The sequence below is a fragment of the Rissa tridactyla genome, chromosome 8 (assembly GCF_028500815.1).
Source record: "Rissa tridactyla isolate bRisTri1 chromosome 8, bRisTri1.patW.cur.20221130, whole genome shotgun sequence".
In the NCBI taxonomy this organism is placed as follows: Eukaryota; Metazoa; Chordata; class Aves; order Charadriiformes; family Laridae; genus Rissa; species Rissa tridactyla.
The window spans coordinates 27,362,245-27,374,619 of NC_071473.1; the positions used below are offsets into that span (position 1 = coordinate 27,362,245).

General features: G+C 45.7%; 1 protein-coding gene across 1 annotated transcript in view; it reads right to left on the reverse strand.

The window, feature by feature from the left end:
• Positions 1-1,072: 1,072 nt before the first annotated feature.
• The window catches only part of C8H1orf21 (chromosome 8 C1orf21 homolog), a 118,186-nt gene continuing 106,883 nt past the window's right edge, over positions 1,073-12,375 (reverse strand). The window contains exons 5-6 of the mRNA XM_054211608.1: positions 11,811-11,871; positions 1,073-1,838 (exon numbers count right to left, since the gene is read on the reverse strand). Coding sequence (XP_054067583.1) covers positions 1,800-1,838; positions 11,811-11,871 — 100 coding nt within the window. The 3' untranslated portion in view covers positions 1,073-1,799. The remainder of the gene's footprint in view (positions 1,839-11,810; positions 11,872-12,375) is intronic.

Below are 12,375 nucleotides of genomic sequence, written 5' to 3' on the forward strand. Positions count from 1 at the left end.
TTGCTCACAAAGCTTCCACCAAAGCCCATGACTCTGGTGTCTTTGTCATCGGCAAGGAAAAAAGAAAAGAAAAAAAAATATATTACAACTAATAGGTGGCTGAAAGAAACTCCATGCAAAAGGAGGCTTGTGTTTTGATAGACCGTGCCGTGTAACATGGGATTTGTATGGGGAAATTTATACATGAGACGTTCGGCCTCTAGAAAACACGCCACGTTTCAAAAGGACGGACCCAATTCCATCACTCTTGTACTACTTGCAAAAGCTTTATAAAGCACTTGTGAGAGAAGGATTTGCGGGATCAAGCCCCGGGACTCTTTATTAATTGAAGTGTTTAAATAATTGAAATGTGCAGGCTCTTGACACTCCTTAGCATGGCTACCTGCTCGAGAGCTGACATAAATTATGGAAAAAATCATATGCACAAAGACAGCATTATCACCTTGAAGAACTGAGCAGATCAAATGCCTCCGTAGCACTGAGCGATGCCAATGGCCCTAAGAAGGACGATGTGCTGGGAGGAAGGCGGTGAAACCTCATCTCCAGGGAGGCTGGGATGCGACAACGCTAAAGGGCTTCGGGCTCAGTGCCCCACTCAAGTGTTGGCCACATCAGCAAACGATGCTATTAATGCAGTCTCATGGTCACACACATCAGCAATGAAATCAATACAATACAGAAATCTATGTCTTGACGAAGTTCCTCCATGGAATGCAATGCAAACCTGGCCCTCGAATGGTGTCAAAGCAAGAAGAAATGTTGGCACAGGTAACAATCTCTTTGAAAGAATAAATACAGAAGGTGTATTTTTTTCCTTTTTCTTTTGTTATTTTTTTTTTTTACTTATGACAGCATTTGTTAAAAATATTACATCTGCTTTTGAGAAGGCAATATCCTCTCCATAAAACATGGAAAAATAAACTCTACAGGACACGCAACAGATACCCCCAGTTGGCACAGCGCTGCTTCAAGAGATTAGACCTGGAGAGTCATCAACACGGAGGCCTGGCTTTGCCTTCCTTGTCCCCAGACTCTTAAAACATTGTGTTGTAGGAATGGTAAAAGACAAGAATACATAAAAACAGTAAAATGTTTATTTTCTTAGAAAAAAAGAGATTCAAAATGATTGTGATCACACTCCCATTCGTGCTCAGCAAAGCCAATACTGCAAGCTTAGTCCTTGATTAAGATACCTATTAAATGAAACTCTTTTTCCTCTTAAAATACAAATTCCTGCTCCTGCATCACTTCCAGTATTTCAGTGATAACATGCTTTTAATGGATCATAGTTTCTCAGCTTCTTCTCAGCAGAGAAACAAGGCCTGCCATGGCAAAAACACCCCATCTCCAAAGCTTGAAATCACCAGCACTAATAAGCACTCCAGCCCGACCGCGGACTGACAGACAGCTTAAGGGTGTTTCTTAGATGCTTGAATGTTCACTTATGGAAGCTTTGTATAACACTACCTCATCTGATAGAAAACAGGCCAGAAGCCTCAATAAAATCAACAACGTCTTTTGGATTAACTTTAAGGATTTGCTGCGTATCTGGACACAGAAAAAAGTGAGAAGTTGCAACAAGTTTTAACTAGCAGCAACAAAAAGAGTTCCTTACGAGTTCTTAGCAATATTCCTCATCTGTTCATTAAGAAACACTGTAACTGAATGGAGCATATAATGTGGAAATTATCTTCTTCTGTTATGTAGTGCTGTTCGCTCTAGAAGACTTCCAAAAGGTCTCGACTGGGTTGTAATCTATTTACACAGTAGTACTCCTGGTGTGAGTGGCAGAATTGGCACTATGTGACATCCTCCTCTTCTGAACAATAATCACGACCCTGCAAGGAAAAAAGCCGGACAGTTCGTAAATGACTATTTTAAGAGAGGAATACCATAAATCGAGTATGTACTATTGATATATTTCGTTTCTCTAAACTTAGGAGATTTAAGTTCAGAAACCTGAAAAATAGGGAATGGAGTCTGCACAACTGCTCCAACCACTTCTGGGAGATTTGCGTGAAATCAGTACAGGAGACCCTTCCCTTTCTGCCACTGTTAATCTCATCATTTTCATCCCCTATATCGAGTTCTGTGGGGAATCCAATAAACTGATTTACAAAACTGTTTTATGTACAGATACACCCTGATGGACACAACGCTATAGGTTCGTTGCGAAAACGTAATCTCTGAGGCAAAAGCAGCGAAGCACGTAATCCTATGAGCAAGGCAAGTCAGCTGCTGGGAAGAAGAATACTTCATCTGATAACCTCAGCAAGACTTTACCCTAAGGGCAAAAGATACCATTCATATTGAAATCGCACTTGCACAATGGGGGAAAACAGGCCGAGCTTCACAAAACACAGACCGGTTGTGTTATGCTTTCCATCTCATCCCAAACGCAAGACTTGCAGAACATCTATCTGTGTATTAACCTCGGGAAGGTCTGGAGAAGATACGTCCTGTCCCTCGCTGGCTGTTTCTTGCAAAGAGGACCTGACGGGACCCACTCTCCTCGTTTCTCTACGCAGAAACAGCCGCAGCTGAGCTCTTCAATACACAAGCCACCCGAGGTACAGTGCAAAAAACAAGCACCTCAAATGTCGTGTCAAATATCTGAACCTCGGGACTATTTCCCATGTGCTGGGTGGGTCACCTGGGTGCTTGCACGGAAAATCCCAGCGGCTGAGAAAAGGGCTGGCGAAGAAGAAGGAAAGGAAAAAAACACAATAGTCTCAGACCTGTAATAAAGTGTAAAAGCTCGACAACACCCTGTAAGCAGAGGAGACCAGTACTGCAGTGGTTAAATAGGTGAAACTTAACCAAAGGGGTACCCAGTTGCCCCACAAATCAAAACATGCCACTGTCGTGCCTGGGAAGAGGAGGGTGAAAGAAAAAAGTGAGGAAAGAAAAGGGAGAGATGATTCTTGATGCAGTGATCAGTTTATTTGGGATGCACAGCTGCGGTACATGTTGGGAACAAAGACTCCAAAATGCCTCTGACACACAAAATGTCCCACTGATGATGCTGGGACCGCAGAGCTCGCTTTGCTGGAGGGTCCACACCCAGGAATGTGCAGCGCTTTAGGAGCTCTCCATGGCCCAATACTATTAGTAAAAGGGCTTTCCTAGCCCGTTAAAAAAAAGCCCAAGAGATCACTCAGCCCTAATTTCAATTCAGTAATCACTGACCCAGAAAGAAAGAAAAAAATACATTTTTTGAAGTAAAAGATTTGACTCGGAAAGAAGGAATGCCGAAGTACTTTGCAGCAAAGCCCAAATCCGCTGGTTTGTACTTTTGGACAAAACCATGAGAGTAAGCCAGTGGCGACAAAGGCTTTGTCAAACATGCTTCAGAGCTGTGCAAGCCACCAGTAGTGACTGATCACTGAGGCTCAGAGCACTTCAGGAGATTCATTCACCTGGTGCCCAGCCTCCTGTTCAAGAGGGGCCCTGTGGCCCATCACTCTCCACCACGCTCTGCACCAGGGGCCATCAGTGCTATTAAAGGCTCAAACGGACCCAAAACACTGAAGAAAGCTGTCTTGCATTTTTTTCCCTCCCATTCCTCCTGCCGTTCTTCTGCTTCTGGATTTGCTCTGTGGCAACCAAGCACCTTGCCTCTCAAAGGGATGCTAAGAAACTGCTTAAAAAGTAATGTGCTGAAGAAGGCCTTCCCACAGTGTGCAAATACCACCTCTCAGCCACCGCCTGAAGGCCGCTGAGAGCCAGGTGCTTTATTTCCCTCTTTATGGAGACGTGTCCGTGCCTTGGAGGTGGCCTTCAAGGTTGTGGCCCTTGGTCCCCAGTGGGCAGGGAGCGGCCGCCATCCCAAGCTTCCCACTAGCCTGGTCCTTCCCCCACTGCACGTGGGCAGCAGCAGCACAGCCAAGAGGAGGAGGAGGGTGAGAACTGCCTGAAACGCCAGAAACACCTCCCACGCCTTCCTGCAGCGTGACAGGCAGCTCTTCCACCCACCGAGCCCGGCACACACCCGCAACCCCGACCCAACCAGCTCGTTTGACACCCAAATTGCGGTAACACCCAACGGCAAGATGAGGAGCCCCGCTGCAGCCCAAGGGTGCTGTATTTTTTGCAGGGAAATCCTTCAGAGCTGGGTTCCCAGCTGATGGGAAGGGTGAGGACACAGCAAGGGAGCTGAGGGGGACCAAAAAAGGCTCCCGCAGCCACTCGATGGCTGGCTGAAGTCTTCACCACTGCTGTCCCTCTCTGCAGGAGCACGCTGTGACGCAGGGCAAGGGACCCGTTCGTTACACGCCAAGAATAATGTCAGAACGACGGCACGGCAGGCTGGCAGCTTGCATGCAAAATCAGGGATTTTGCTTTCACTCGGGTTTTATAGCAAGCGAAGAGGATGCTGCTTTTCTTTCTTCAGGAGAAGGAAGGGCCATGTTTACCCTCCCAGTGGTGGGCTGCGATACAATCGGTGGGACCACCCTGCTCTGTCAGGAGCAGCTGATTTTGTGGAAGGGGGGGATCGGCTGTGACAGCAAACACCTTTTCCATGTTCTCCTGCACCCACCCTGGTATGCAAAGAAGTCCCACACCAACACATGCCCAGCCTTTAATTCCAGCATCAACACGAAGCATGAGGGGCTCAGCTCGGCAAGGTCTGAAGCGCCCTGGCACAGCTCAGCAGGGTTAAGCACACACTAGCCTTTAAGCACAAGGGAAACAGCATTTCAGCCCTGGAGTAGCTCATGAGCAGAAAGTTAAGCAGATGCTTTAGCATCTTCTTGAAGGAGGGCATGTGGTAAGTGAGGTCTTACTCAGCAATGGGTATTTAGTGTCTTAAAAAGAGCAGGAAGGGGAGAAACCATGCTACAAGGAAGCCAAAAAAATTACAACTCTTTTTTTTTTTTTTTTGACAAAAGCTTTTGTCTAAAGCTTATTCCCTAATTGAAATTTTATCAGTAATAACAAGGTCACTGTTCCTCAGGAAGATCAGAGAACGAATAAAGCTGCCTTCCCCGCTGCTTGTAAATCCAACAAGCAGGGGTTTCTCCTCCGTGGTCCTCGGGCAGAAAGGCAGGAGAGGTCTCCACCTCCTCGCCGGCAGAGGGGGAAGGCTGCTTTGGTCCTGGTAAGCACCACAGCCCCAGTCCAGCAAAATACTTTAAAATGTCAATTTTTGTCCCCCGTGGTTGTTTCAGAAGATCTTTGACAGATGCTGGAGGAGATGATAGCTGCAATCAGTGAGAGGCCTGCTGTGCTTGAGATGGGGAATCATACTGGTGGGGCTGGGCAAGACCCCACTTGAAACGGTGAGCTAACAGCTTGCACTGCTGCTAAGGTTTTCTGAAGAAAACACACCGAAATACCGACCCCGTGACGCGGCAGTCAGCAGATGAGCAGCACAACGTGAGCAGAGGAGCTGTGGTAGTATCCAAGTGCAGACCAAAGTGATGGTGAGGGTTTTTTTGGAAGCAGATGTGTGTCAGGAAGGAAAAGAAGAAAGCAGAGAAGGCGAACACCCTCCAAAATAGAGCAACGTCATGGCTGGAAAATGAGGGTGCAGGATTGCTGGCCAAACCCTGTCCTCTGCTGCCCAGGGGAGCAGGCTCCCATGTCCAGACAAGCCATAAGAACAGAGCAACAACTGGAACATATGGGCCATCCTTTAATAGCCCATAATAGCTTGGGCTATTAAGTTAAGTTTTAATGATTGAGAGTGTAAATGAACTACACTGATGAAGATGGAAGGGGAACATGTGCACCCAAGTCTAGGTAATTCCCAAGAAACCCCGTCTTCCTCCCCTGCAGTTTCAAAATCCTACTTTCAACTTCTGTAGATGCCCACAGAAACACCTTAACACAAGAGTGTGAATTTAAGGTAATCAAAAAAAAAAAAAAAAAGCCTCATGCTCCTCTCCTGCTGCTTGTACCCAGACCAGAAGGGCTCATTCCCCTGCTCTCTCCCCTCGTTGCATCTAGAAAGGGCATCTTGATGCCCCTATCAGGGCACGCATCACAGCTGGTGATATCCTTTTAGAGCAAAAAAAAATGAAAAAAAAAGAAAAAAAATCACAGGAAAAGCCCTTTCCCCCATTGTTGCGGGTGACAGGCCAATAAACAAGCCCCCACGCTGACCGAATGCAGAAGCCTTCCCGGCTCAATAGGCTTTTGTGGGGCCGGCGGCCTTGCCAAGGGAGAGGAGGCAGCTCAGGAGATGCTTCTTCCGCCCCAGCGCTGCAGCCTGGCACCGCGTCCTCTCGGTGTAGCCCTGGCCAGCAGAGGAGGAAGAGGAGGCCAGGCAGGCCAGGAGAGGGAAATGAGCTGCACCAAGCAGTCCTTTCTTCTGCCGCTGCTGAAAGGGCTCGCAGGACACAGGGGCCCCTTTCAGAGGAGACGGTGGGCGCTGGGAAACGTTAGCCTGGCTCTGCGGTGGGAACGCTTTTCATCAATCTGGTTTTGTTTACGGCACTCGCAGAAAGGACGGGAAGAAAATGCTGGGAGGCAGCACTAAATAATTGTATACTGTGCTAATTTTTGTCCATTTCTTATTTTGTTAGAGAAAAATCAATAGAGTCATTAAGAGCAATCAACTTTGCTAATGAGTTTTAGCCTAATAATTCTGCCCTTGCATACGTTTCGGTTAGCAACCCCCCCAATCTCTAACAGCACTCTTTAAATACGACACAAGAGGCTGCATTGTGCCTTCCCCCGACGTTTCATGCCCAGTATACTAACGAGGGGATGGAGCGAGTTGCCACTGGGCATCACTCCCATGGCATCCAACAGCAGAACAGTAGTCTCCAGCCTGGCTCCCTGCACCCAGGCGTGTGGATCAGTGGAGAAACCCCTGCAAACCCACCCTGACACCAGCGGTGAAGACACAGTTATCTTTTGACCCAAAGTGACATGCCCTGGGGCAGCAGAAACACGATGCCCCGGGCTCGGGGTATCCACTGGCCCCATGAGAGTTCACAGCAAGACATTTTCATGTGCCACGACATGTTTTAACCTCTTTTTTTTTGCCATGAGCATATTTGCATTGTCGTTATTTTTTATAAGCCACTGCTACATGTAGCCATGTAGGAAACAACTTACGATGACGGGACGGGTGATGATTTCCTCTGGAACAGCTTACCTGGATTGGCTGAGGGGTTTTTTGTTTGGTTTGCTTTTTTTTTTTTTTTTTAAAACCATAAAGCCAGAGATGCTTCTCTTCTCGGGGTACAATCCCCACATGTAATCCTAGAAACTGCTTGTCAACCGCTCAATTGTACCTCAGCCTTGGTATTTTTTCCTACAGTAAGACAGCTGCCTACACACTGTGCCACGGCCTGCAGTAATAATATATACTTAAAAGAGATAATTTCTGATGATCATTCTACTGCTCTGTCTGTGGGATTCAGATAAAGCAGTCATTTTTCAGACCATTTTCTGTGATAGCCATCATCAAGACATTTTCGCTAGCAGGTGCTAAATGGGGTAAATTTTCCACGTTCAACATTTTATACGTCACAGCTTTTGATTTTGCTTTTATTTCATATTTTCATGCAAGCCTGAAAGCCTGGTGGGACAGAGCTCCCTCAATTCTATGGACTTAAGCCTGCAAAGACTGTGCCCAGGATTAACTCTCTGCTCTGAGCTGTCCTGTTCAATTAATGGGGTTTCGTTTTAGGGGGTAAGGAAGTTTGCGTGTGGTCCTGCGCAATCAGGGTTCAAATGAGATGTAGGAAGAAAAAAATCCAAATCCAAAGGCTGGAGAATTTCACCCTTTGTGAGTCCATATACAGTATCTGACTAAATTAGCCTTTGCACTATTGGATTAGTGAGAACCCAGGTAACCAATTTATTTGCCTGAATATCAATACAAACGGCCTAGTTTTGTGACAGTTTCTCACTGCAGCCAGCAGAAGACAGCAGGTGTCACGCAGACAGGGATGCTGTTACCAGCACACATTTCTATCTTCTTAATCACAGATGGTATTTCAAAACCAGATTTATCACACCGTGATGAGTGCAGCGACTTTCCCCGTCCCAGCTTGGCTGGTGGGGCCCATTTCTCCTCTTGTAGGCACCAGAGAGCAGATCTCGGATTTATCCAGTGGCTGCTGCCTTCATTTTAGGATGGATGTGTCAGTCGCTCTCCGCTTCCTTCTTGGGTTTCCAAAGTCATATTTCTGCTTTGATTTCTCAGCTCAAGCAAATCACTCACACCTCTGACCCACATCTTTCTGATTTACTCTGTGGGGGGGTCTCTCCTCAAGCTTAATTGCTGCTATTACCTGTTGCTCATCCTCGGCTGAAATATATTTATATGGCTTCAGGCAAGCTCAATTTTCAAAAAAAGATGATAACGCTGTCACCAGGCGAGCTGCCTGTCTCTGCTCCATTTTCTTCCCAAACTCTTTGTATGTGTGTGCCTGTTTGCCTCCAAAAGTAAAGCCCATGACTCTACTCACAGTAACTTGTGGGAAGCCCCAAGAGGACTGGCTGCAGGGGCTGGCAGATGTCGGGAGCATTTCTGAGACAGGTTTTGCCACAGCTCTCGGGCCTCGTGCTGCTCACAGGTGACTTGGGCTTTCTTTTCCCTTTTCTCTCCCGGTGCAGTGCACATCCAGCCTTGGTGTAGTGCCGAAGCTGTGCTCACCCTCTGCCAGTACAGCAGCATCCCACCAGCTGAGGACCATCCTACAGCTGCACCGAGATCTGTTCAACCTTTTAATCGCCTGGTTCCTATCTGTCTGGATGCATGTTGCTATGCCATGGAAACACCATCACGAGAAGCACTCTGTGGTCTGTCATATATATGTATATGACATCTAGGTATGACATATAACTACTGTTTCTTGTGCTGTTGACTGCTTAACTCTACCCAGCTACTCCCAGCCTCCTACATAACTTTCTAACTCTGGCTTCTCATCAGGTTTTGGGGTTTTTTAAGCTCAAATTCTGGTGCCTCTGAAATGACTGGCTTGTCTCCAGCGGAACAAACATCTAACCCTACGTGCGGGGCTGACTTCTACACTCTCAGTGCTACCTCAGCATTCAGTGCTGAGCCTTCATTTCAGTATTTCTTCCTTCCAACAAACCCTCTGAATTGCATTACCATAATCACAGGCAGTGTCATACATGCAAGTTCAGCTCTAGCTCTGTGAGCAGGGACAGCCACTCACGCAGAGATCCGAACAGATGTCTCCCTCTGAATGCCTCACAGTGTTTTGACACTGAATTTTGGTAGACAGAAGCTCCATGCGTTGCGGCTGGCATTCTGGTTTTTACCTTTGGGTGGCATTTGCAGAACACAGTTCAGCCGCACTGTGCCCGCACAGGCAGCCAGCAGCGCGTGCTGGGTACTGACAGGAGGGAGACTTCTAGAGAAATTCTCCAGACCACTTCATTATGTCTTTTTTTTGATCTCCAGGATTCATAAATACTTCATATTTTCAGTTGCTAAAACATCAGCCAGTGTTCTTTCCATTTCACACTTTGATTGCACAAATGTTATTTTAGCTGACCTTCCTGTCCATTTAATCGTTTTCCTGAGTCCAAAATGCACATTTAATTTTCCTCTCTAATTCGCAGCACACACGTTAGAGCTGTTGTTACTCATTTGTATTAGATGACCCAACACCCCTTGGGATTTCAACACAAGTTGAGGGATGTTTTGCTTCTGACTGTAGACACAGCCCAGGGAGTCAGTGATGGACAAATCCAATGCTACTCACAGTCACCAAGTGACCATTCCAACATGTTTTGGGACCTCAACAACAATAGGCAATGTCCCACACTTCTGCAGGCTATTTCAAGCTGTGACTGGTGAGCTGCTCGGTGATGTAATTCTTTTAATTGTTCGACTGCTGTCCTTCATTTTCCTGGAGAAGGGACTCAAAATGCTATTTAGGGATCAAACAAAACCCCTCATATCTTCCGATCTTTTTGGCACTTGTGGCAGATAAACTTGTGGCGGAAAACCAACGTATTGTGGGCAAAGATTAATTAAAAACCCCAAAACTTCTCTTAGGAAGACTGTTTCCTCAGGCATAGGAGGTCCCCAGAGAAAGCAAATCCCATGCTCAGCTGCGCATTAACCCCTGCTAATCTCATCAACTGTCAGCAGCTTGAAATGCACGGGAGCTGTCTTTCTCTCTTTGACAGATAAAACTGTGTATTTCCTCTAAATAGGCAATCTCCTGATCTAGAAGATAAATTAGTACAAGAGCCGGGGAGAACACATGCAAGCATCTGAGAGCATGGTCCAAACAGTGAGGAGACACGGTCAACTGCATCTCAGTGTGGCAGCTGGTGAATGAGCGGTATTACTGTCCTGAAAACAGATCTCGAAAACAAAAACTAACCTCAATTCATAATTAGATACAGCCATCAGATGGTCTGCTCTGTAGATAAAATAGACCTTTGGAAAATCCATTTCACTGGAGATTCTGTGTTTGACATTACAGAAGGTGATGATGTCCAGAAAAGCATCTAAATATTTACAGAGTGAATGCATTTATTCAAAGGACGTGTAGATGTATTACGGATATGTAGAAATTCTACTTTTAAATGCATAGAGGTTAAGTAAAACCTTAACTGTCACCTGTGAAACGGTGGTATAGAAATACTCTTCTCAAGAATCTGCAAACTCCTGCTCACTTCTACTCTTCCGCTTTATCTAACGTTTTGCTTTCACCAAATGTTTTTTTGTTTGTTTTGTTGGGTTTTTTTAAGAGCAGTGTAGTAAATTTGTTGCTTAGGACAAATAAGAGATTAACCCACTGCAGCACTCCAACTCCTAAGACCAAGAGCGCTGGCAAAAATGGCAAATGTTCAGTCATCCACATAAAAATTTCCCTCCTAACTCTGCAACCCAAAACTACAACTTGGGAATACAAATTACTTTATTCCAATTGGGAAATCAAATAGTTAATACCAAGTATTAAATAAGATACCCCACTTCAAAATATGAAGTGTAAAGAGTACACTGGTGAGTGTAAGCAAAAGCTGAGATCTTGCTTTGGGCTTATGTTCTAGACTTGATCCAAAGCCACTTAATTCCTCAAGTCGCAGAATCCCATCTATGTTGTGGTACAATTATTCACTACTATCTCATAGAATCACAGAATGGTTAGAGTTGGAAGGGATCTTAAAGATCATCTAGTTTTAAGCCCCCTGCCATGGGCAGGGACACCTCCTGCTAGACCAGGTTGCTCAAAGCTGGGATTCTCATTTAAAAGACTTGTGAAACACTTGAAAGCTGCTATGAAGACAATGAGATATGCAATGAACCATTCACCCACTTCCTCTCCAGCATCATTATTTTACTCAGCGTAGGTCCTGAGGCAGGGTTATCCCTACATACAGCTACACAACCCATAACCTTTGGAGCTGGGAGCTATTTTGAAGAGATTCAGCAAGAAATAAGCAGGGTATCCCAGATACTACTGGCATTAAGATTCCTGTTGTCTCTCACCAAGATTAAATGAAAGATCAAATCACTAAGGGCAAAAATCCCCACTTTGCTCTTCTCCTTTATCCAACAGTCCATGTATATCCTGAACATTTGTGTTGAGTTAATTTGCCATTTATCCTAGACCGGTGATATTTCCACAAAACAAAGGTTTCTTTCCAATAACTCCTGCAACCTCTTTACCTTTCTGGTCACCTTTACGCTTGAACTATCTAACCCACAAGCGGTAAGGGGTACCTGGGACCAGAGTCTCTCCAAGTACTGGAGAATGTGGAGTGCTGCAACAGACAGGGTCCAGTTGTCCTCCCCAGGGAGCCCAGAAACCTGTGTGTCCAACCCCTGAGTGAAAACGTGTGTTTGCTGTATTGTTTCTTACCTTTTCAATTTTTTCATCAAGCATTCTGAAGAATTCTTGTTGGCTTTCAGAGATGTGCATGCTGAAAGGCAAAGGAAGAGTATCAGTACCGACAGGATTTCTTCCATTTTAAATACCAATACTGCAGTTCAGAGTCGCTGAGGGACCCAGCTGTAAGTTTTTACCACTGTGAAAAATAAATCACTTCATACAATGACTACAATGATAATTTTTTTAATAATTTTTTTTCTTTTTCTGTTTTGCCTACAGAAAAATTATTGCATTTGGTTCTGCATATGCATGCTACACTTGGGATGGTACCTAGGACCCACGTGCATCCAGAGGAGACTATTCCCTTTTCCAGGCAGGCTGCAGAAACTGAATAGCCTGCTACCTTTCCTTGGTACAGCGAGGGACCCAACAACACCCAGGCACGTCTACAAGCTCAGGCTGGTCCTTCCCCTCCCAGCCGGGTGGTCCTTACTGCTCCCTGAATGGATCCAGCAGACTATTCACTTCAGTTAACTCTGCAGCCCCAAGAGGCAGAGGAGTTAGTGATACGATTTTGCATTAGTGAAGAGGGCTG